This window comes from Tinamus guttatus, unplaced genomic scaffold, assembly GCF_059628265.1.
Source record: "Tinamus guttatus ecotype Peru unplaced genomic scaffold, ASM5962826v1 Tinamus_guttatus_pri_ptg000025l, whole genome shotgun sequence".
In the NCBI taxonomy this organism is placed as follows: domain Eukaryota; kingdom Metazoa; phylum Chordata; class Aves; order Tinamiformes; family Tinamidae; genus Tinamus; species Tinamus guttatus.
This window is the reverse complement of record NW_028288559.1, coordinates 2,228,135-2,252,122: the sequence shown is the minus strand read 5'-3', so window position 1 is coordinate 2,252,122 and position 23,988 is coordinate 2,228,135. Positions and strand designations below refer to the sequence as shown.

Genomic DNA, 23,988 nt, shown 5'->3' with positions numbered 1-23,988 from the left:
ACAGACTTGAACAATAGCCCTGTTTAATACTGATGAGGACTTCAAAAGAGCTGGATTTAATTGTACACAGATACCAGGAAAAATTAATAAAAACATTTGCTACTGCTTTTGTTATGGGGCTACTGTTACCTAGCATTAATTGTTTGTTTGCCAAGAAGACAGGTCAGCTTCTACTTCTACTAAAACTTCTACTGAAAAAGAAAGTGTCATTTTTCTCACTTAAACTGATCATATATTAACTTAGCTAACCAAAGACCAGTCAAGAGACTGCTAATTTAGGTCAGTGATTGATAAGGAGAGTTAGATTCACACTAATCACTTCTTAATGGTGGATGTTATGAAGAAAACCCATGCAATTTATATCACTGAACTTACAAACTTATATAGGCTCCTTTGCACCACAGCAATCCAAATAAAAAGCCCCTTTGGGTTGCTACCTGAAAAACGTGAGGGGAAAATGTCTGCCATTAAAGTATGAACTGGGAGGTGCTGTCCTTTAAGCTATGTAGTTTCAAGCTGTAACTTTAAAACTTTTTATCATAAAATTCACCCCAAATAAAGCTATTACAATCATTTGACACAGTTATTAAGCCACAGTAGATGTTATTTGATAATATAAATGCATAGATACGAAAAAAGTAGATTATAATAATGCTAGAGAATCCCTCTGAATTTTTTAATTGAATGTGAACACGCTGAAATGAGACTGCCAAGTGTTTAATCAGATTTGAGTATTTCCTGTTTTAGTAAATGTTGTTAAAATGCAAAAGTCATGGAAGAGTCTCTTTTTTTTTTCTTCTCCTCAAGAGCATCAGCATTTTCCTTTTTCTTCTGAATTACATCTATCTGAGAAGCCTGTAGATGTTTCTTTCATGGATTCCCAAGAGTTCAACTGCCAAATGCGCTCTTGCATACATTTGATTAGTAAGGAAAAAGAAAAAATTAAACCCGTGCCTATACTTGTAATTTTCAAGTACTTTCTTGACCGGTTTCACCTGAGCATTAGAACTACCTGCCTTTATACAGTTTCTTCTTTCTGCTAAGCAGCTGGTGTCTACTAAACTTTTAAATATCTAGTATCTTCGTAGCTTAGTTATAAATAAAATGTAAAATAATACAGGTACCACGTAAGAGGCTTATTGGAGCCATTAAATAATAAGACAATTTTGTGAATCTTCTTCTATTAACAGGCTGTCCTTCAGGGGTATTTCAGCTCACTGTCCCATATTCTGACTTCAGGCTGGAAAAGGGTATCCTCTTAAATGATGAGACTTGTCTCTGAGGCGACTGACAAGACAAAGCCTGACCTTGGAAACCACCTTTCAGAAAAGGTGGTGGCAGCATGACTCGGCGTGGAAGGCAGGCACTCAACTCTGACAGCTCCCAGCGAAGGTGAAGATCTCCTTGGAAATGCGTTACGGTTGCCACATGGATGTGTGAGCACGTCTCAGCTCCTCCTGTGGAGCCTGCATGATTTGCTCATTGCCCCAGGGTCTGTGCGCACCGGGCCGAAACCACCGATTTTCATCAATAAAATTAGCCAAGGGTTAACATCAACTCACGGCACCGTAGCGCGTCAGTGGGTCAGGGTCGAAGTGAAGCTCCCTGCTGTTTGATCACGCATTTCCTGACTCAACCTGAGTTTTGATTGCTCTGTTAAAGGGGTATACTGCACATACGCCCTACTATTTTATTATGGACTACATACTTCACATATATACCACATTTTATCATGACTATCTGCACTTAAAGGAAAAAAAAAAAAAAAACTAAAAAAAAAAAAAAAAACTAAGAGAAAGTGACCTTGTCCCCATCCCAGTTTGTACTAGATTTGGTTGCATTCAGCTAACAGTTTAAACTACCAGCCACTCCATCCAACCTCCTCATCTGTCCTGCCGCAAAATGAACACCCGAACTCAAACCCAGAGGCACAGGGCCTGCTATGAAGCAAGAAAATAAATAAAATAAATATTCCTTTTAAAAAAAAAAAAAAAAAAGAGAATCCACACAAAAGAATAGCATCGTAATTAGTACAAACTCACTCTACCTGGAGCACAAGCTGAAGTCCCCCTTGAAGTCCAGAAAGGTTTCTGAGCCAGATGAGGCCTGAAGCAGACGCTCAAGCGCCTTCCTGGACTGGAGAGCCCCGATCGCGGCTCCACGCCGGCCGCTGTGCGCTGCCTGGCTTTGCCAGGCCCTCCCTCCAAACCAGCGCTCCGGAACGACCCCGACGCTGCTGCCCGGCGCCTCGCCTGCTCTGGGGCCTTGACGGGGCCTTGGCTCCCTGCTCTGCAGGGCCTTGGCTCCCCGCGCCGCTCCCCTCACCCTGCCCTGAGCGCCCCGCCGAGGGAACCGCCAACCCGCAACGCCACCGCGGCACCGCTGCCAAAGCGCCCGGCACGCGCACCGGGGCACGTGCGGCGCACAAAAACCGCGTTAAAACCAGGTTAAACACCTAAACCGACCCCCTGGTACTAGTTACAGCTCTTCAGGATGTCTGTCTTACCTCGCACTTTGGTCTCTAAGGCTTCAGGAGTCAAACGAAGAGCCCTACACTAATTATATAGGATACCGTGGAGCATTTGCAAAAATTCCTGTTCCTGAGAACTGCCTGAGGTAAAAAGATAGAGAAAGAAGCTTTAATTCCTGTGCTTTGAAGTAAATCAGTCCCTTAACATTATCTGAACAAGGCTTGCGTGCTGTAAATACTGTTTGGGTCAAAAAGGCAGTCTCATCCTTTCACACGTAGTGCCAAGATAGTCTAAGTACACAGTACAAATAGCAAAGGGAAAGGAAAAAAGTGATTTCTGTGATGAACAATTTACGGTTATTACTCCTTATACATCAAACAGGTTGATCACTCACAAACATAGTATCTACAAATCCCATTAAAAGCACTGTGAAATACATTTATTGCTAGAAAACAAAAGCTGTAACATCCCAATCCCTGAGATGAGGAAAGTTTAGGAACTGCTCTTAAAGACTTGGGGCCAAGGCTTAATGACAGATGTGAGCAGAAGAACTCCCTGGAGCGAAGCTGTCTCACGACAACTCGCCGGCCACCGCGGCCGCAGGGACACATCCCAGCTGAGGCAGAACTGCCGCTGTGTTTGATCAAGGGGGAAAATCAAGTTCTGGCACCTAACAGGACTCCTTTCTTTCTTGCTATCGTTTCAAGGCATTTTCTACTTCAAGTACAATCCATTTGATAATGAGATCCAGATTTATTTCTTTTATTTAAAAATAAATCTGGTGCAGCTCCCTAGCAATTTATAAGGTTTATTTTATAGCTCATTAATTTGGTGCCAGTCTTGTACTGAAATGGAGATATTTAATGATACAGATTGATGCTTGATGTGCTTTTCAGAAACAGTATGTTAGGCACATGACTGCCACTGGCTGGCTTTCAATGAGACTTTGGCACCTAAAGAAAAAATGTACTTAATTTTATTCCACTTATTTCGGAGTAAGAAAATCCACTGCACACTTCAAAAATTTAAATGCGCTTTGAATTTATGGCTTTTATTAACTTCATTTTGCTGAACACTGCTAAAGAGCTTACAAGCCCTAGGAAAAGGGACGTGAGCAGTCCCTCTGTGCCCCTCTGTGCCCCTCCAGCCCCGTATGCACTTCCATACGTCAGGCTCCTGCTTTGCACAGAGATGCTGGAGCTGCACTGCATTCAGGACCAGAACCAATTTCGCTAGAAGCAACGGGGCCCTCTGCACACTGTGACCACGGGCTGCAATGGACCCCAAGGCTTGAGGCATTAACCTGTGTGAGGCCTAACTTCTCTGTTTTTCCCTCAGATCTGCAGCTCTGAGCCCTACGCATTATTCACTTTGAGACCGGATTTCCCAAACGCACCGCAGGAAACACCGGAGACTAAACCACAAGGCACACGTTATTCCTTGCTGGAACAGCCAAGCGCTTCCTCTGGGGATCTGCCTCCTGTGCCTAGGGACTCTACATAGCTTGGGAGTGTGTCCTTTGGAAGCAGAGCAGAAGCTGATCCAATCTTCCCAAAATCTCTACCGCAGTCTGAACCCAATAGTCGCAGGCCACTTTAGACGCCAGGGTTGCCTGTCTGTAACTGTTTGCACTCTACAAGCATTTTTGTAAAGCACTGCTTGCAGTTTATCCCAGATTCAGCAATTCAGGATGAATCCCATGGCGAATCAAGACTAAAAGCAATCCCCAGAGGATTAAATTCATCTCGCTGTTCTACAGTTTCAATGCACTGGTACTTATTCTGACTATGCTGAGTGTTCAGGCAATAAAACAATTTCACTATTGCACATAATAACAACTCTGAGCATTAGAATGCATGCTGACACCTGTAAACCTATCCACAGCTATGGTGGGATTTAAAAACAAATTGATTTCTTTCTCTGCATCAAATGCCCAAAAAGCTGGCTGGCTGTAGTGAGATCTGGTAGGAAAGTACACAGGAGGTCAACTGCCACCATGGATTTTCTAAGATGAAAAAAAGAGACTGTACAAAATCTTCCTGCAGCTATTTACACCTCATGTTGAGAAGAGAAAGCGCAATAGGTCACTTGAACCTTGTTACATTTACTCAGAAAATATTAATTCCCTTTTCCTTTTTTCTTGTTTTCTCCATATTTTTTGTCTTAAAGTGAATGTGGCAGTTGTCAAAGTTAATTGAATGATAGCTTTGGAAATCAGAGTGCTTTACCTGTCCTTCAAGCAGGGACAGAAGCTGTGTGCGTCTCCTACATGGCTGCACTCAGATGTCACTCAGATGCTTAAATCCTGTCATCTCCGTGGGACAGGGTAAATGGAGGGGAAGAGAGGGAGGAGAGACGAGCTAATTGACTTGCTGCTGCTTTGACCTGAAGTCTCCGTCAATGGCCCTGAGTTTGTCAAGTGGAGAAGTGGTCTCATAATGCAAATGCCTGTTGGATTAAGTAAAGGTCCCTACCACTTCCCAAGTGTATCATCTGAAACTTAGCACTTCTGCTTAAAAGCGTGTTTGTTAGAGAATTTTGTTGACTTGGCAATCACCCCTGCAAGGGGTCCTGTTTGGATATCTTTACATTTCAAATGCCACAAATGCCACAAATGCTTCAAAAGCAGTGGAAGGTGGCATATTAACACAACACTTTGAACAAAAAGTGTTGGTCAAGAGCTGACATTTTGCCCCACTTAGCACATTGAAGTAATCACAGACGTGTCTGTACAGCTATGGAGAGCTCAGTGGCCAGACGCTAGACCTCAACGCAAGTGTCTGCACAGGACTGCACTCCTGCAGGCAGCTCGGCCCTTAGGGCATTTCTCAGCACCACTACGAAGCATTTCTCAGGAATTAACCAGCATCTGCCACTGCATGGGTCCTCTAACTCTTTCCTTCTGTGCTGACAGAAAGCATGCAATAAAGCTGAAGAGAAAACTTAGCCAGAAAGACTAGCTTTTTGCCAAGGGATCCTGGAGTTGTCACCCAACCTAAGGATTTTGTCTGGGCATTGCTGGGCATTGCAGTCTAATCATTCAAGCAGTAGAGGCAAGAATTGCTAAAACTAGGCAGGGACAAAGTCATGCTATCTAGATTTTTAAAGCCTTAGAAAATACTTTTGGACAGTAAAAACACAGAAACAAGTTGCCTATTGCAGAATCATAGATTAAAGTGCAGATTTCCAATTTACGTATAATGGGTTCTTTTCCCTTAGTCATAAATTCTAGACTGATCAGATTCTGAATTGCACTCCCAGATACATAAGAAAAATAGGGCAGATGATTAATATTTTATTGCTGCATCCTCGCTACACATAATCATATTATTTTATTATCTCATGCCGCACAGAAAAAAAACATGGAAAATGAGGCTAGATTTGTGAATGATAATAATAATTTGTCAAGCTGCTTGATACAAGGATGAAAATATAATAAAGATGGTCTTAAAAGTAGCAATAGGGAGATTGGCTACTGTCATGAAATGAGAAAACTTGGAAGTGATTTAACGTATTGAAGGAATCTAAAAGAGTCTGTGGTAGCGTAATTTCTATAGCAAAAACAACAAGATAAGGTACAAGTCACCCCGACAAAAGCTGTGTCCATTAAGACGAAAGGTAACAATTTTGACAGTCCTGCGAAGGAAAAACGAATGAACACCCTCATTACACATCACTCCACGTTCACCTTGGCTTACAGGAAGGCATTTCCTGCGCACGCTGCGCGCTGTGTGTGCGGACAAGAACGCTTCTGCCAAGGGCTTCCAGACGCGCGTATTCCAACCTGGCTTTCCAACGGCATTTTGGAGAGCTCCAGGTTCCTCATGAGTTATCACACAGAATAAAACACATTTCACTGCACTCACTCCCGGTACTAATGCAAAACCACCAAGCCAGTTTGCTTGAACGGCTGACCCTTCGGAATGACACAGAAGCACAGAGCTTGGAAGCAACCCCGGGAGGCCCCCATCCAACCCCCTGCCCAAAGCAGGCCAAGCTGGAGCAGGTGGCCCTGATCTGGTGGATTTGGACACCTCCAAGATTGGAGACCCCATACTGCCTTTTGGCAAGGATAAAACCTGGCTAGAGCTACTGCTGACATGAGAACATGATGACCCAGTATCTCATTTGACATGTAGTAGTTCTCTTTCTAGATGCTTTGTGAGGAGAACACCTTAAAGCAAAAACTCAGCCTCTGAAAGGAAAAAGAACAAAACAAAACAACAACAACAACAAAAAAACAGAAAAAAAAAGCACCACAAAATCTGTATGATGAAGTAGCTGAAGGACGAAACTGATTATCCTCATGCCTGACCTACCTTTGAAAACTTCAAGTCTTTCCAAGCAGGATTTCCAGCCTCCTCAAATCATTAGGGATTACACACAGCATTAGCAACGTTCTAAAGATGAACTTTTAAATATTAGGCTTTCAAATAATCAACAAAGCATTTGAAGACAAATGTAAATATTTATCCATATACAAGAATCAAATCCTGCATGACACTTTGGTGTGTAACAGGAGCCAGCCTCACATCCAGCTGTGAGACTTGGCTACTTGAGTTTTGCTCCCCCACACTGAGATCAGGTGTCCTGCATCTACCCTGAGGAAACCAATCAAATTCCCTTGTTTATAAGTGTGTAATGGAAATAAGTGAAAGCAGGGCCCTCTTCTCATCCAGCAACACCAAAACCCATGTTGAAAGCAGTGGAAGCCTCAAATGCCTGACGGATTTGTAATTAGTCAACCTCTGAAAGAGAGATCTGATATTGAGATGTAATATGTATTTCAGGTGTTTGTATCTGCTATCTGCAACCTCAGGAGCTGTGTGTCAATTATTTCTATAAGAACTCCTCAAACGTTGGAGGCAAGAGGCCAAGTTAAAGTAGGTTTGCTCCTCAGCTTGCAGGTGACACAAGGACATCCTAGGGTCCTGTTATTTCTATGCCCTTTCATCCTGACTTGTGGCGAGTGCCTCGATTGCACTTCAAAACCTTGTTGGTTTGAGAATCCAGAAACAAAGCTCAGGAATGTTTTGAGGCTGGTCTTATTTCTAAATGAAAAGATAAACCGGATGTTCCTCAAACAGATTTCGGTGTCAGAAACACTTCGTGTCCTTCTCCTACATGGCAGCCAGGCTATGGCCTCACTGCACTTTCCAGTGTAGAGCTCAAGCCACCTGGCAGCAGCAGGAAAATAAAAATACAAGAGGCACAAACACACACATACACACACATGAAGCATGGCCATACCATACCCCGAAAGGACATAGAGATCACAGGAGGTCCAGGCCTTGGTGCTGCTCAACATACATCGACTGAGCTAGTTACATCCATACACAAATGCAGGGCTTGACTGACTTTATCAAGTAGTTCCCCTCATCACCTCCAGTCACCCCTCGGGCTGTTGCTTCATATTAAATGCCGACCTTCTGTTTCCCCCCGTGCACCCGTGCTGCATGTGAGACAGGAACAAAGAAGTCCCCCGAGTGTCTTTACACAAACTGCTGCTGCTGTGAGGGGGAGAGAGTGACCATGCACTACTAAGAGTGACAGTCCAATATATTAAGGCAATGGGAAAACTTATCCACAGGGCTGCATTTCCTTATGCACTGTGAGACCTCTTTCAAGTACCCTCCATACTCTGCTGGAGAGCTTCACCAGCAGTACTTGTCCCACGTAATTTCTCTTGCTGCATGCACTCTTGGGACACAGCATCTGTGGAGGGCAAAGGGAAGAGCACCCAGATCTCACTTTTCAGTTTTGCTAAGGCTCATTCCAGTGTGTGATCAGCCCTGGCCTAACTGCTCTGTGTGCAGAGATTCAAAAACAAAACAGTGTTCCAGGGAGGCACCTTAAATGTTAATATAAAAACATAGGGACTGACCTTCACGTCACCGAATGAACCCTTATATTTTTATCAGTTGTGACAACCTAGATCAGGGAAGGAAGCAGGGTCGTTCAGAAGATACAGAAAAAGAAAGCATTACGAAGAAAGCAGATATGAAACACCTCGCCAAGTACATAAACAAGCATATGTGTCACAGCCCAGTGCATGCTCCAAAGCAAAGACATTTGTCTCAAGGAAACAGGATCAGCAAAACCCCCACCTGTTTGGTTAAACAAAGGCTTACCTTTCAGCTATAGATTTTCGGGGGAAGTAAAAGTCCTCTGCTGCAAGGTAGGCAGCTGCAGTTCCACCTCCAAAGTAGCTTTTCCTCAAGAGGGGGGCAACTCGGTTGCTTACCAGTAATGCTCCCAAACCAGTAGGGAATCCAAAGATTTTATAGAAGGAAATGGGGATGAAATCAGCTTGGTGAACTGTTAGGTCTAGCGGAGAAGTGCTTACATAAGAAGCTGCATCCAGTAGAACAAACCACTTCCCTGGTATTTCTGTAGGGCAGAGTTTTCCAGATTTTATGTCCTGTATCCATGAAAGGGGATATTTGATACCAGAAAAATTGCTCTGAGCTGGATAAGAGAAAAGATGAGGTGTCGTGCAGTTTTGTTCTTCAGGTGGTAACGTGTTTTTCTCTGATAACAACATTTCTTTTGGTTTTACTGGAACAGATAACACATTCATTGAGGCAGTTATCCCCCTCATACCCACAACAGATGTGTGGCTGTCAGTTAGGTAACAAAACCGACTGCTGGGCTGCTTTGTGCCTTCAGGTATCCAAGGGAATGCTTCTGCTACCAGTTTAAGTGCAGCTGTGCATCCAGAAGTGAAGATGACAGTATAATCTTCAGCAGTAGTGTGGAAATGTTGCAATATTCTGAAAAAAAAATCAGAGATCCAGTTATTTTCTGTACTTTCCAATTATTTAATGCCAGGTTCTGTCTTTTGTTTTTCCCTTAGCATGAATTCCTCTTCTCTGAACCTGATTTGGATACAAGCAGACAGATTTGGCCAAGTGACTTTCCCAAACAGTACAATAAACTTGAACAAACATAAGCAGAATTATTTTGCCCATCCCTGAATCTTTTTGATGCTGCAATGCACGTGGCCGAGACAGAAAGCAGGTCTGCCTGGTCCTGCACACAGTGGTGAGCGTGAACCCCCGATGGGAGCAGAATTAAGCCTCCATGGGATCAGAATGAGCAATTTCACCTGCAAAATTTTAATAAAGAAAGAGAGTTCCCTGTACAGATGTTAGCATCTGTGAATCATCTACAGCCTCACTGTATCCCAGCTCTTCTACAGGCCACATAAAAAGTAATAAAAGCTTCTGCAAGCCATCTGGACAGGGAGAATATTTATCCTCCTTGCATGCATCCTCACGCATACAGCTGAACTCTGCATTCAAATCCAACAGTTCAATTTAAAATGGACTAATGCATCTGGTCTCCACTATTATTGACCAAGAATATGTAATATATTAGTTTTGCTGTTCAAACATGCAATTTCTATCCCTCTTTAACTTTGAGATTGTTTGGGTTAGAGTAACTTTTGTTAAAAATAGATTCTACCCAAAAGCCGGGCATCATAACTGAGCACCAGGGGATTCTGCAGGGAAGCCAGAGCATGTGGCTTTGTTCCTCGGTCATCCTATTGATAACAGAAACTGAACACAGCCAGGAGCAGCAGATTATCCACATGAGACTGTCATCTCCATAGCTCAAAAGAATACCCTAAATCAAAAGCCACCTAGCGCCTTCCAATGAACTACGCTGGGAAAACTTCAGCAAGCTTATCTCTTGAGAGGTGTACACTGCACAGCCACGGATGCCTACGCAGCACTGAGATTGCTCTAAATTGCATTTTGTGAACCAGCATCTACTGCACTTTTTGGTACCCACGTTACCCTTGGTATCTACTACAGTTTGGCAGTGCACAAACCAGACTTTCATCAGGTCTTTTCAGAGCGTGAGATGCAGGTCAGGCACCCGCCCTATGCAGAGTTCTGATGAACTTCCTCTGAATGAATTTTTAGCACTTCTACTAATGTTAACGGCAGATGTACAAAATGACCTAAGAGACACTGTCTTGGGTGTACGGGACAGCAAAAAAAATTAAAGCCGAGCCTAAACTCTAGGATGTTAGAGAGAAATGCCTTAAAGTTATAGGTGTCACAGTCTGAATACAAACTGTACAGCCATAAAGTGGTACAGTTGAATGCAGCTATCAAAGACCTAACACCAGAATAGAAGAAAATTGCAATGACGTTGGTAATTAGGACTAAAAACCAACCTAAAACTGCACATTGAAATGATACTCATGACACTGTTTTCTGTTGTAGCGAAGTCGTATTGCACTGGGACATATAGGAGGCAACAGATGGATTCATAGAATCATAGAATCATAGAATGCTTAGGGTTGGAAGGGACCTCTAGAGATCATCTAGTCCAACCCCCCTGCATACGCAGGGACACCTAGAGCACGTGGCACAGGACTGCATCCAAGCGGGTTTTGAAGATCTCCAGAGAAGGAGACTCCACAACCTCTCTGGGCAGCCTGTTCCAGTGCTCTGTCACCCTCACTGTTAAGAAATTTTTCCTTAAGTTCCTATGGAATTTTTGATGTTTCAGTTTCCGGCCATTTCCTCTAGTCCTATCAGTGGCCACCACTGAAAAGAGACCATCCCCGTCCTCTGCACTCCCTCCCTTGAGGTATTTATATACACTGATTAGATCCCCTCTCAGCCTTCTCTTCTCCAGGCTGAACAGGCCCAGCTCCCTCAGCCTCTCCTCATAGGGCAGATGTTCCAGGCCCCTGATCATCCTTGTAGCCCTACGCTGGACTCTCTCCAGCAGCTCCACATCCCTCTTGTACTGTGGAGCCCAGAACTGGACACAATACTCCAGATGTGGCTTCACCAGGGCTGAGTAGAGGGGCAGGATCACCTCCCTCGACCTGCTGGAGATGCTCTTCTTAATGCAGCCCAGGATTCCATTGGCCTTCTTGGCCACGAGGGCACACTGCTGCCTCATGGTCAACTTATCATCCACCATGACACCCAGGTCTTTCTCTGCAGAGCTGCTCTCCACAAGGTCGGTCCCCAGCCTGTACTGGTGTCTGGGGTTATTCCTCCCCAGGTGCAGGACCTTGCACTTGGCCTTGTTGAATTGCATGAGGTTTTTCACCGCCCAGTTGTCCAGTCTGTCCAGGTCCCTCTGGATGGCAGCACAGCCCTCTGGGGTATCGGCTACTCCTCCCAGTTTCGTGTCATCAGCAAACTTGCTGAGGGAGCACTCTGTGCCTTCATCCAGGTCATTGATGAATAAATTGAACAGGACTGGACCAAGGACTGACCCCTGGGGGACCCCACTAGCCACAGGCCTCCAACTAGACTCTGCACCGCTGATCACCACTCTCTGGGCCCTGCCATCCAGCCAGTTCCTAATCCACCTCACTGTGCACTCATCTATCCCACACTTCCGGAGCTTGCCCAGGAGGATGTTGTGAGGGACGGTGTCAAAAGCCTTGGTGAAGTCGAGATAGACGACATCCACCGCTCTCCCCTCGTCTATCCAGCCGGTCATTTCATCATAGAAGGCTATCAGGTTAGTCAGGCAAGATTTCCCCTTGGTGAATCCATGCTGGCTACTCTTGAGCACCTTCTTATCCTCCATGTGCCTGGAGACAACGGCCAGTATGAGCCGTTCCATTACTTTTCCGGGGACGGAGGTGAGGCTGACTGGCCTGTAGTTGCCTGGGTCCTCCTTCTTGCCTTTTTTGAAGACTGGCGTGACATTGGCCTTCTTCCAGTCTTCCGGCACCTCCCCCGTTCTCCAGGATCTTTCAAAGATGATGGAGAGCGGCTTAGCTATGGCATCTGCCAGCTCCCGCAGCACTCTGGGGTGCATCCCATCAGGGCCCATGGATTTGTGGGTATCGAGGTTCCTTAGGTGCTCTCCGACCCGATCTTCCTCTACCCAGGGCAAGTCTTCCTCTCCACCAGCTTCTTCTCTTGTCTCTAGGGCCTGGGGCTCTAAAGGGCTGCCCTTGGTAAACACCGAAGCAAAGAAGGCATTGAGCAACTCTGCTTTTTCTGTGTTATTTGTAACCAAGGTGCCCATCCCGTCCTCCAGCGGACCCACGTTTTCCCTGATCTTCCTTTTGCTATTAATGTATTTGAAGAAATTTTTTTTGTTATTTTTAACGTCCCTTGCCAGCTTGCCTTCCAGACGTGCCTTAGCTTTCCTTGTCGCATCTCTGCACTCCCTGACTACGTTCCTGTATTTCTCCCAGGGGGCCTGTCCTTTTTTCCACCTTTTGTATACCGCCGCCTTCTGCTTGAGCATTGCCACAAGCTCCCGGCTCATCCATGCAGGTCGCCTGCCCCCTCTGCCTGCCTTCCTACACACAGGGATGCACTGTTGCTGGGCGTGGAGGAAGTGCTGCTTGAAAACTAACCAGCTCTCTTGGGCCCCCCTGCCTTCTAGAGCACTAGCCCATGAGATTCTACCGAGGAGGTCTCTGAAGAGGCTAAAGTTGGCCCTCCTGAAGTCCATCGTCGCAAGGCTACTTACAGCCTTGCCTCCTCCTCGTTGAATCCTGAGATTTAGTCTTTATAAATGATATGACACAGAGACTGAACATATAAAGGGCAGAAGTAGATGACTTGATTTGCACCTCTCAAGAACCCCCAGACACCGTCTGCATAGGGGTGGTCCCACAGGGGCAGGTGTGTGTGCAGGGGAAGGGGTCTCTCAGCTGCGGGACCCTGCTGGTCTCTGAGCCTGTCTGGGAGCACCGTGGAGGCACAAGTGGGCCAAGGGCATGTGCTGCCTCTCCGACAGGAGCTCTTGGCTGAGCCAGCATCACAGCAACCCCTCAGGGCCAGGAGGAGCGCTGCTGCTGTGAGGGCCTCATGGGCTGGGGGACCATGGTGGGGGACTGGAGGTCCCTGCTGGGGGCTGAGCAGGAGCTGTGTCTGTGGCACCAGTCCCCTGAGTACAGGAAGGGCCTGTAAGAGCCGCTTCCATCCTGCTCTACCCTGGACAAGGAGGGTGGAGGAAGCCAAGCTGGGGAGACAAGCTTCAGCATGGCCCTGCACGCTGGACGCCCGGAGGCACTTTGGAGGAGGTGAGGAGCCAAGCTGCTCTCTGCTCTGCTCTGAGCACTAGCACTGGGCTGACTTTCTAGGGGAGGCTCTTCTCCTCTGGTTTTTGGGACCTTCCTTGGGAGCTCCCTCTTTCTTTTGGCCAGGCCTTGTGCTTCAGGGCAAGGGGAGCAAAGTATTCCCTGCCTAAAAGAGAAAGAGAAATGTGTCCCAAAGCCTGGGTGATGCTGGTGATGGGAGGGTGAGTGGCTGTGTTGTGGCCTTTGCCTTCCTGGTGAAGATACATATGGACAGAAGGTGGCTGTGGCTTTGCAAGTGCCATGCTTGGCTGTTCCAGGGATGACAGCTGCATGTCCTGTGCAGATGTGGGCCAAGACAACTCCCCAGCTGGTCCTGGAAGTGCAGACCGTGAGCACCTCTGGGACCTGTGGCCATCCAGAGGTCCCTGTTGTGAGCCAGGCTGGCAGCTCGAGACCGGATGCTGCTAGGGAGAAAAGTTCCCACCTTCCCAGGAATAGTGAAGAGCAGGACAAAAGATGCAGCCCCAACCCTGCTGAATGCCCTTGCAGGGTGTGATGCCTAAGCCTGCACAGGGAGGATGTTGAGAAAACGGATCCTTATACAGCCCTCTGTCTTGGCCAGCAGAATGACCAGCAGAATGATTAAAGTTGGAAGGGTTCAAAACCTGAGAGGATGCAGTCCTGTGCAATGTGGTGACCCAGCTACATGACCCTGCTTGTGCAGGGAGGGTTGGACTCAGTGACCTCCAGAGGTCACAGAATCACAGAACGATTGAGTGGCCTCTGGAGATTACCTAGCCCACCTCCCACCCTTCCCCTCACAAACAGGGTCGGTTAGAGCACGTTGCACAGAATGGTGTCTGGGCAGGTTTTGAATATCTCCAGGAAAGGGGACTGTACAACCTCTATGACCAGCCTCTTCCAGTGCTCTGTCATCCTCAGAGTAAAGAAGTTTTTCCTCATTTTCAGGTGGAACTTCCTGTGTTTGAATTTGTGCCCATTGCCTCTTCTGCTGTCGTTGAGCACCACCGAAAATAGTCGGGCCCCAGCCTCTTGACACCTTCCCTTAAGGAATTTGTATGTACTGATATGATCCCCTCTCAGCCTTCTCATCTCTAGGCTGAACAGCCAGACTGAACAGGTGCAGCTCTCTCAGACTTTCCTCAGAGGAGAGGTGCTCCAGTCCCCTAATCATCTTCGTAGCCCTATGCTGGACTCTCTCCAGTAGCTCCATGTCCCTCAGCCCATCACCAGGGCTGAGTAGATGGAAGGATCACTGTCACTCAACCTGCTGAAAATGCTCTGCCTAATGCGACCCTGCATACCATTGGTCTTCTTGGCCACAAGGGCACCTTGCTGGCCCATGGTTAACTTGTTATCCACCAGGACTCCCAGGTCCTTCTCTGCAGAGCTGCCTTCCAGCAGCTCAACCCCCAACCTGTTCTGGTACATGGGATGATACCTGCCTAAGGTATAGGTCCCTGCACTTACCTTTGCTGAACATCATGAGTTTCTTCTCCGAACACTCTCCAGCCTGCCCGGGTCTCTCTGAATGGCAGCACAGCATGCTGGTGCATAAGCCACTGCTTCCAGGTTTAGGTCATCAGCAAACTCACAGAAGGTGAGCTCTGTGCCTTCATTCGGGTCACTGATGAATGAGTCAAACAAGACTGGATGCAGTACTGAGACCTGGAGGATACCTATTAGCCACAGGTCTCCAACTAGACATTGTACCACTAAAGACTGGTCTCTGAGCTTTGCCAGTTCAGCCAGTCCTCAGGCTGCTTCACTGTCCACTCACCTAACTTACACCTCCTCAGCCTTCCAATGTGGACATTATGGCAGAGAGTGTCAAAAGGCTTCCTGAAGTCAAGGTAGACAACATGCACTGCTCTGCCCTCATCTCCCCAGCCTCTCATTCCATCACAGAAGGCTCTCAGCTTCATTAGGCAGGATTTCTGCTTGGCAAAAAAAAAAAAAAAAAAAGGCAGACCACTCCACATGATGACCTTCTAGTCCTCCACATGCTTACAAGCGACATCCAGGATGAGCTAGCTGCTGCATCACTTCCCCGGGCATGGAGGCAAGGCTGACTGATCTCTAGTTCCCCTGGTCCTCCTGCTTGCCCTCTTTGAAGACTGGAGTGACACTGGCCTTCTTCCAGTTCTCAGAACATCTCTCCTGTTCTCCATGAGCTTTCAGAGTTGATGGGAGAGTGGCCCAGCAATAATATCCACCAGCTCCCTCAGCTCTTGTGTGTTTCAAGTCTGCCTAAATGATCTCCAACCCGATCCTCCTTAGCCAAGGGAAAGTCTGCCTTTCTCCACACTTCCTCTCCAGGGTCCAAAATTCCTGAGGGCTGACCTCAGAAGTAAAGCCTGAGGCAAAGAAGCCAGTCAGTCACTCTGATTTCTCTGTATCCTTTGTCATCAGGGCCCACACAGCCCACTGAGCATTCAGCAGACCCACATCATTCCTAGTTTTCCTTTTGCTATTCGTGTACTGGGAGAAGCCCTTCTTGTTGTCCTTCACATCCATTGCAAGATTCATTTCCCAACAGGCCTTGGCATTCCTCGTTGCATCCCTGTGCCCTCTGACAACATTCCTCTAGTCCTCCCAAGCAGCCTCTCGCTTTTTTTTGTATACTTCTTTCTTCTGTTTGAGTTTAGCCAGTTCTTTTCTCATCCATGCAGGTCTCCAGCCCCTTTGCCTGAGTTCTTACTCACAGATATGCACCAATTTTGAGCTTGGAAGAAGTAACATTTGAATCTTAACTATTTCTCTTGGACCCCTCCTTCCTTCTAGGGGCCTAACCCATGACGTTCTTCAAAGGAGCCCAAAATACACAGAGGTGAAAGGGAAGTCTGTGGATCATCTGAAAGGAAGCCGCCTCTTGGGAATGCTGAACGAGCCCAGGTCCCTCCACATCCCCTCCTGTGCCACAAAGGTGCTGCAGCACCTGAGCACCTCTGTGGCCCTGTGCTGGGCTCCGCCAGTCTGTCAGGCATCTTGGTGGCGGGGAAAGCCCAAAGCCGACACTGCAATCCAGAGAAACTCTGCCAGGTGCCAAAGAGGGAGGCAAATAAAAATCTTAGCCGTTTGAGCAAGCTAGCCCTAAGGAAGCCGTTAGGCAGGAAGGCACTCCCTGCCGGAGGCCAGCACATCTTCCTGCTGGAATGGAAGCCCTTTGCTTCTCCAGGGGAGCACAGCTCCTTCGATCGATACGGTGCTCTTATCTGTGCACCTCCAAGGAGGGCCTTGCGTCATGTTCAACCCTGCGTTAGGTAGCTGAAGAGCGAAGGAGCTGGAGACAGCTACTGCCATCCACCTTCTTGACCACCGACCGAAAACGCCCCCTCCGGGCGCTCAGAGACCTCGGCACCCCCCGCCACACTGCCCCGTCCCCGCGGCGCAGCAGCCCCAAGGGAGCCAGGGCCTCTCATCGCCTCTCCCTCGGGGCTCAGGGCTGAAGACAGGCCACGTCTTCAGGTCCCAGGAGTGTGGGGCAGGAAAGAAGGGCTCGCACAACACTCGATACTCAGGAGTTCTTTTATTTAATGTTATTTATTGGTCCATGGTGGTTGGCTGGTCTTGGTGAACAGTCTGCAGATGGCTCCTTCTGCAGCCCCTTCATCATGACGATCTGAGAAAGGGGTAGGAGAGGAGGAAAGGGGAGGGGAGGGAAGGGGGGAAGCGGCTGCTGCATGCTGCGCCCATAGGTGTTCTTTGGCCACGCAGTCCCTCAGGTTGATCTTCTGCCGAGGGACTGGTGGCCGGGCGCAGCTGGGTGGCCGTAGGGGGCCCAGGCTCTCCTGGGATGCCTCTGCCGAGGTGTTTTGCGGCAGGGCATCCCAGGCGCCAGGGCCTTCATGCAGGATCCACCTCCATCGGCTCCTCGTCAGACAGAGGTGGATCCACCTCCATCTCCTCGGGGTGTTCTTCGGGAGCGTCAACTTCCATGGGTTCTTCTACCATGCTCCTTGGCCACCTGCTGTTACCATGTACGACTCTCAAGATCTTATCCAAGAATTCTTTTCTTCTCGGTCGCCTCCTTGGAACACCCCTGAGGGCAGCCACCGGTTTCATTTTCCAGAAAAAGGGTATCAATCACCACGCGCTAAACCACCACCACCACCAGAGCCAGAGCCTCAGCGAGCTCGGGGCCAGCGCCAGCGCTCCCGCTTTTATAGGGGCAATGGCAGTGTTCTGGAACTGCGTCACAATGATACGTGACGTGACATCAACAGTGGTGGTCTGGAGGTGGGTTCCTGTGATGTCACGTCACGTATCATTGTGACGCAGTTCCAGAACACTGCCATTGCCCCTATAAAAGCGGGAGCGCTGGCGCTGGCCCCGAGCTCGCTGAGGCTCTGGCTCTGGTGGTGGTGGTGGTTTAGCGCGTGGTGATTGATACCCTTTTTCTGGAAAATGAAACCGGTGGCTGCCCTCAGGGGTGTTCCAAGGAGGCGACCGAGAAGAAAAGAATTCTTGAATAAGATCTTGAGAGTCGTACATGGTAACAGCAGGTGGCCAAGGAGCATGGTAGAAGAACCCATGGAAGTTGACGCTCCCGAAGAACACCCCGAGGAGATGGAGGTGGATCCACCTCTGTCTGACGAGGAGCCGATGGAGGTGGATCCTGCATGAAGGCCCTGGCGCCTGGGATGCCCTGCCGCAAAACACCTCGGCAGAGGCATCCCAGGAGAGCCTGGGCCCCCTACGGCCACCCAGCTGCGCCCGGCCACCAGTCCCTCGGCAGAAGATCAACCTGAGGGACTGCGTGGCCAAAGAACACCTATGGGCGCAGCATGCAGCAGCCGCTTCCCCCCTTCCCTCCCCTCCCCTTTCCTCCTCTCCTACCCCTTTCTCAGATCGTCATGATGAAGGGGCTGCAGAAGGAGCCATCTGCAGACTGTTCACCAAGACCAGCCAACCACCATGGACCAATAAATAACATTAAATAAAAGAACTCCTGAGTATCGAGTGTTGTGCGAGCCCTTCTTTCCTGCCCCACACTCCTGGGACCTGAAGACGTGGCCTGTCTTCAGCCCTGAGCCCCGAGGGAGAGGCGATGAGAGGCCCTGGCTCCCTTGGGGCTGCTGCGCCGCGGGGACGGGGCAGTGTGGCGGGGGGTGCCGAGGTCTCTGAGCGCCCGGAGGGGGCGTTATCGGTCGGTAGTTCAAGAAGGTGGATGGGAGTAGCTGTCTCCAGCTCCTTCGCTCTTCAGCTACCTAACGCCGGGCTGAACATGGTGCAAGGCCCTCCTTGGAGGTGCACAGATAAGAGCACCGTATCGATCGAAGGAGCTGTGCTCCCCTGGAGAAGCAAAGGGCTTCCATTCCAGCAGGAAGATGTGCTGGCCTCCAGCAGGGAGTGCCTTCCTGCCTAACGGCTTCCTTAGGGCTAGCTTGCTCAAACGGCTAAGATTTTTATTTGCCTCCCTCTTTGGCACCTGGCAGAGTTTCTCTGGATTGCAGTGTCGGCTTTGGGCTTTCCCCACCACCAAGATGCCTGACAGACCGGCGGAGTCCAGCACAGGGCCACAGCGGTGCTCAGGTGCTGCAGCACCTTTGTGGCACAGGAGGGGACGTGGAGGGACCTGGGCTCGTTCAGCATTCCCAAGAGGCGGCTTGCTTTCAGATGATCCACAGAGCCTTCTCTTTTACCCCTTTGTGTTGCATTTTACAGTGTCACAGCTACAGAGAAGGATGGATGACATCAAGTGCCTTGATGGTGTTGCCAGTGCTGCGAGTACTGCCTGTCTGGTCACTGCTTTGCTTGAAGATAGACTAGGAGAGATCAGGGGAAGCAGTAATTTTTTTAAAAAAGTGGAATATCAACCGGGGGAAATGGCAGTCTCACAAAGATACTGATCTAAAGATTAGAGCTACTAGGGTGTGCGCGCAAATCCATCAAGTTGTGACCTCTACCTTTGTCACAGCTACCTTAAAGCTATTGGCTGTCATTAGACCTACCAACAATGTAAGCAATCCTTTTCTCTCTGACACATGGAAAATTGCTTTCAAATTAAAATTAAAATGCTTTAAAGATTTCTGGTTAATAAGACCGCAGAAGAGCAAAATAATTCTTTTCTTTACTGTCCCTTTTCATATGTCACTGAGAGCAACACCAGCGTTGCGTTGCTTGCAGTTACCAGATGTCCTTGCACACATAGAAAGTTGCATGTATATGGAGAGACACGCGCATGAGTGCACAGCTGGGTGCGCGCGCAGGTCCATCAAGTCATGAACTTTATCTTTGCCTCGTCTCTGGCACTATTACCTCTATTACTGCGGCTGGCGGTGAGATCTGAGAAGTTATAAGGCTTCACTGAGACTTGTGTGTGTTCACTTTCTTGTACACAATAGTCTAGTTTATAGCCTTGGAAAAGGAAAGCTTAAAATATGCGTGATTGCTATTTAATTCTTTTCTGAACGATTGCCTCTTCTGGAAGGACCTCTTTGCGTTCTTTGCTCTTTGCGGTGAACATTTTTGTGTGGGAAGTAGTGTCTTTTTCATGCAGCCCACCCTTCTGTTTCAATGTTTGTTTTTGTCAGACCAGACCACAGCTGTAAATCTCCAAGAACCTAATCTGCCACCTCCTTAGTGTCTTATTTGCAGTGGTTGATACCAATCAGACGGACAGTGTGGCATAAGTCTCCTATCTGAGCTGGATAGTTTCATAAAGCACACTTCCCTGGTCTCCTTCTGAGGCCTGGTTGTGTGTGCCCACACATGGGCAATGTGGATTGAAGCAGCTCTCTTCTGTACACGAGCACCTGTCAGGGTAAGTCCGTGGAAGAGTGGTCAAGAGAGCCGCACATTGCGCAAATGCTGAACGATTGCCCTCAGCTTTGTGGAGGCATGCAGAGCAGAGGAATTGGGGCACTGAGAGCACCATTTAGCAAGAAGGCGCAGCAGTCCAAATGTCAATCCTGTCCCATATAAGCTTCCCAGAAACCTGACACCTTGTAGGTCTTAAACTGGTTTGGAAAGTCAGCAAAATCTACTGCTTGGGCTGGTAAAACAATTAGAGAAGCATGAGCAGAACTCATTGCTATTTATCCAGTTTCTATACCTCTAATATTTAGCTTGTGCTAGGGGCTGCAAGCATGAGCAGTTGGTTGTCTATAATATACCCAGTCATTCCTGAAGCAGTTCTTTACTTTTATTGGGTGTGTTTAGTATTCAGCTTAGAACAAAGGCAATTTGGTATTCAGAAAGGGATGCTTGTTGTTGTAGTAAGCCACGACAGTGCGGTTCCATGGTATTGTATAATTCACCTCTGCTGCCCTTCTCCCTTCTCTTCTTAGCAAGTCAGGTTGGCAGCCACTGCGTCTAGTGGCAAAGGGCTAGTGGTGACCAGTTTTGCAGAGAGTCTCTTGGACCTTCCTGCCTAAACAACGTGTTGGAAGGCCTCTTTGGAGTTCATCTCACCCAACTCCCAAGATAAAGCAGGGTCTGCTAGAGCAGGCAGTCCATGCCTGTGACCAGTCCAGTTTGGAATAGCTGCCAGGAGGGAGAATCCACAAGCTGTCTGGGCAAGCTGGTCCGGCCCTCAGTCCCCCTCTTCGTGAAGAAGTTTTCCCACATTCAGGCGGACCTTCCTGTGTTTCAGTTTGTGCCCAGGGCCTTTCTGCCCTGTCACTGAGCACCACTGAGAAGTGTCTGGCTCTGTTGTCTTTGCTGCCTCCCATCAGCAGGTATTTAAACACAGGGGTAAGATTGCCCCTGAGCCTTCTCTTGTGCAGGCTGAATGGGCCCCGCTCTCTCTTTCTCTCCTTGTATGAGAGATGCTCCAGTCCCTTACTCATCGTGGTGGCCTTTCTCTGGCCTTGCTCCAGGAGCACCCTGTCTTTCCCGTACTGGGGAGCCCAAACCTGCACCCAGTTTTTTTGATGTCAGATCTTTTGGACCAAGCAACCTAGAAACTGTATTATTTTGTTTAGTTTGTGTTCAAGAGCTATAGAAAGGATATTTATGTTAAAGCAGCTTGTAAAAGCAGTATTTGAAACAGCTTTTCATTTATTCCTATCTCTTCAGATTAGTAGACGATTAAAAAAAAATAATAATGTTAAGAAGATTTTAAACACCTGCATTTGGATAAGATATTCTCTCAACCTGTCGTAATGTTGAAGGATGACTTACTTTGTCTGAACTGGGGTCCTGCGTATTTTGGTATGATGGAAGGTTGTCATTCCTTAACCAAGGATACCCTGGAACTGCAAGGCCATAAGGAGACATTATTGGATACATTTTTTACATGTTGCAAACTTGGCAGGAAAACCAAAGCCCATGAATCCTTAAGTGAGCTCTGTTTTAATACTAAAAATCGCATCTCTAGGTCAAAAAGACCCTCACCCAGGTAAAGACCCTTCCCCTGAGCGTGTGTAACAGTGGCTATGTTGAGTAAGAAGTGTGAGAACTGCATGTAAACTACTAACCAAGCAGTGCAAGAGGGATGTACTTGGAAAGATATCGAATATGAAAAGAGGAAATTGGAAGGTTGGGAGGGTGCGTTGGGACGGTGCACGCAGCGTTGTGCAGCTCCAAAATAAACGAGCAAATCACAGAATCGGAAGCGCAGAATCACAGAAGCAAAGTTTCTCGGAAGCCATTTCTGAACACGTGGAGGATAAGATGGTGGTTTGGAGGAGCAAGCATGGATTTAGCAAGGGCAAGTCATGTTTGAGCTACTTCCTTACTTTCTCTGATGAAGTGACAGGCCCTGTGGACCGGGGAAGACAGTGGATGCAGTTAGTATATCTTGCCTTTAGCAAGGCCTTGCAGCTGATGCTCCTTATTAACAAATTAGTGAGATTTCAGCTGCCTGAGTAGACTCTAAGAGAGGTGGAAACCTAGCTGCACTGCTGTGCTTGGAGTTGTGAGGAGTGCTGCAAAGTCCCCGTGGCAGCCAGTAAGTGGGAGTGTCTCTTGGGGATCAAGGCAGGGAGCAGTTCCCAGTTGAAGGTTGTCTTTAAAGGCCTGGAAGGTAGGGTGGAGGGCTGAGTGGGCAGGTTTGCAGATGTCAGCAAGCTGAGAGGGAACAGTGTGGAGGACAGTGGCTGATGTTCAGAGGGAGCTGTGCAGGCTGGAGAAACGGGCTGAGAGGGACCTCATGAAGCTCAACCAAGGGAATGGCTGAGTCTTGTATTTGAGGTGGGATACCCTACAGGCTGCTAGGAGGCTTCTCTGTCCAAAAGGATCTGGGGATTGAGGAGGACAGGAGTCAAAGAATCATAGAATGCTTAAGGTTGGAAGGGACTTCTAGAGGTCATCTAGTCCAACCCCCCCCGTACACGCCGGGTCACCTAAAGCACGTGGCACAGGACTGCGTCCAAGTGGGTTTGGAAGATCTCCAGAGAAGGAGACTCCACAACCTCTCCGGACAGCCTGTTCCAGTGCTCTGTCAGCCTCCCTGTAAGGAAATTTTTCCTTAAGTTCCTGTGGAACTTTTGGTGTTTCAGTTTGTGGCCATTACCTCTAGTTCTGTCGGTGGCTACCAGTGAAAAGAGGCCAGCACCATCCTCCTCACTGCCTCCCTTGAGGTACTTATAAACACTAATTAGATCCCCTCTCAGCTTTCTCTTCTCCAGGCTGAACAGGCCCAGCTCTCTCAGCTTCTCCTCATAGGGCAGATGTTCCAGGCCCCTGATCATCCTTGTAGCCCTGCTCTGGACTCTCTCCAGCAGCTCCACATCCCTCTTGTACTGTGGGGCCCAGAACTGGACACAATACTCCAGATGTGGCCTCACCAAGGCTGAGTGGAGGGGCAGGATCACCTCCCTCGACCTGCTGGAGACGCTCTTCTTCATGCACCCCAGGATCCCATTGGCCTTCTTGGCCACGAGGGCACACTGCTGCCTCATGGTCAACTTGTCCACCATGACGCCCACGTTCCTCTCCGCAGAGCTGCTCTCCAGAAGGTCAGTCCCCAGCCTGTACTGGTGTCTGGGGTTATTCCTCCCCAGGTGCAGGACCTTGCACTTGGCCTTGTTGAATTGCATGAGGTTTTTCACCGCCCAGTTGTCCAGTCTGTTCAGGTCCCTCTGGATGGCAGCACAGTCCTCTGGGGTATCGGCTACTCCTCCCAGTTTCGTGTCATCAGCAAACTTGCTGAGGGAACACTCTGTGCCTTCATCCAGGTCATTGATGAATAAATTGAACAGGACTGGACCAAGGACTGACCCCTGGGGGACCCCACTAGCCACAGGCCTCCAACTAGACTCTGCACCGCTGATCACCACTCTCTGGGCCCTGCCATCCAGCCAGTTCCTAATCCACCTCACTGTGCACTCATCTATCCCACACTTCCGGAGCTTGCCCAGGAGGATGTTGTGAGGGACGGTGTCAAAAGCCTTGGTGAAGTCGAGATAGACGACATCCACCGCTCTCCCCTCGTCTATCCAGCCGGTCATTTCATCATAGAAGGCTATCAGGTTAGTCAGGCAAGATTTCCCCTTGGTGAATCCATGCTGGCTACTCTTGAGCACC

At 48.4% G+C, this 23,988-nt stretch overlaps 1 protein-coding gene across 1 annotated transcript in view; it reads right to left on the bottom strand.

Annotated features, from left to right (window-relative positions):
* MOCOS (molybdenum cofactor sulfurase) overlaps nt 1–23,988 on the bottom strand; it is a 209,524-nt gene that overhangs the window by 104,415 nt on the left and 81,121 nt on the right. The window contains exon 4 of the mRNA XM_088525988.1: nt 8,603–9,244. Coding sequence (XP_088382114.1) covers nt 8,603–9,244 — 642 coding nt within the window. The remainder of the gene's footprint in view (nt 1–8,602; nt 9,245–23,988) is intronic.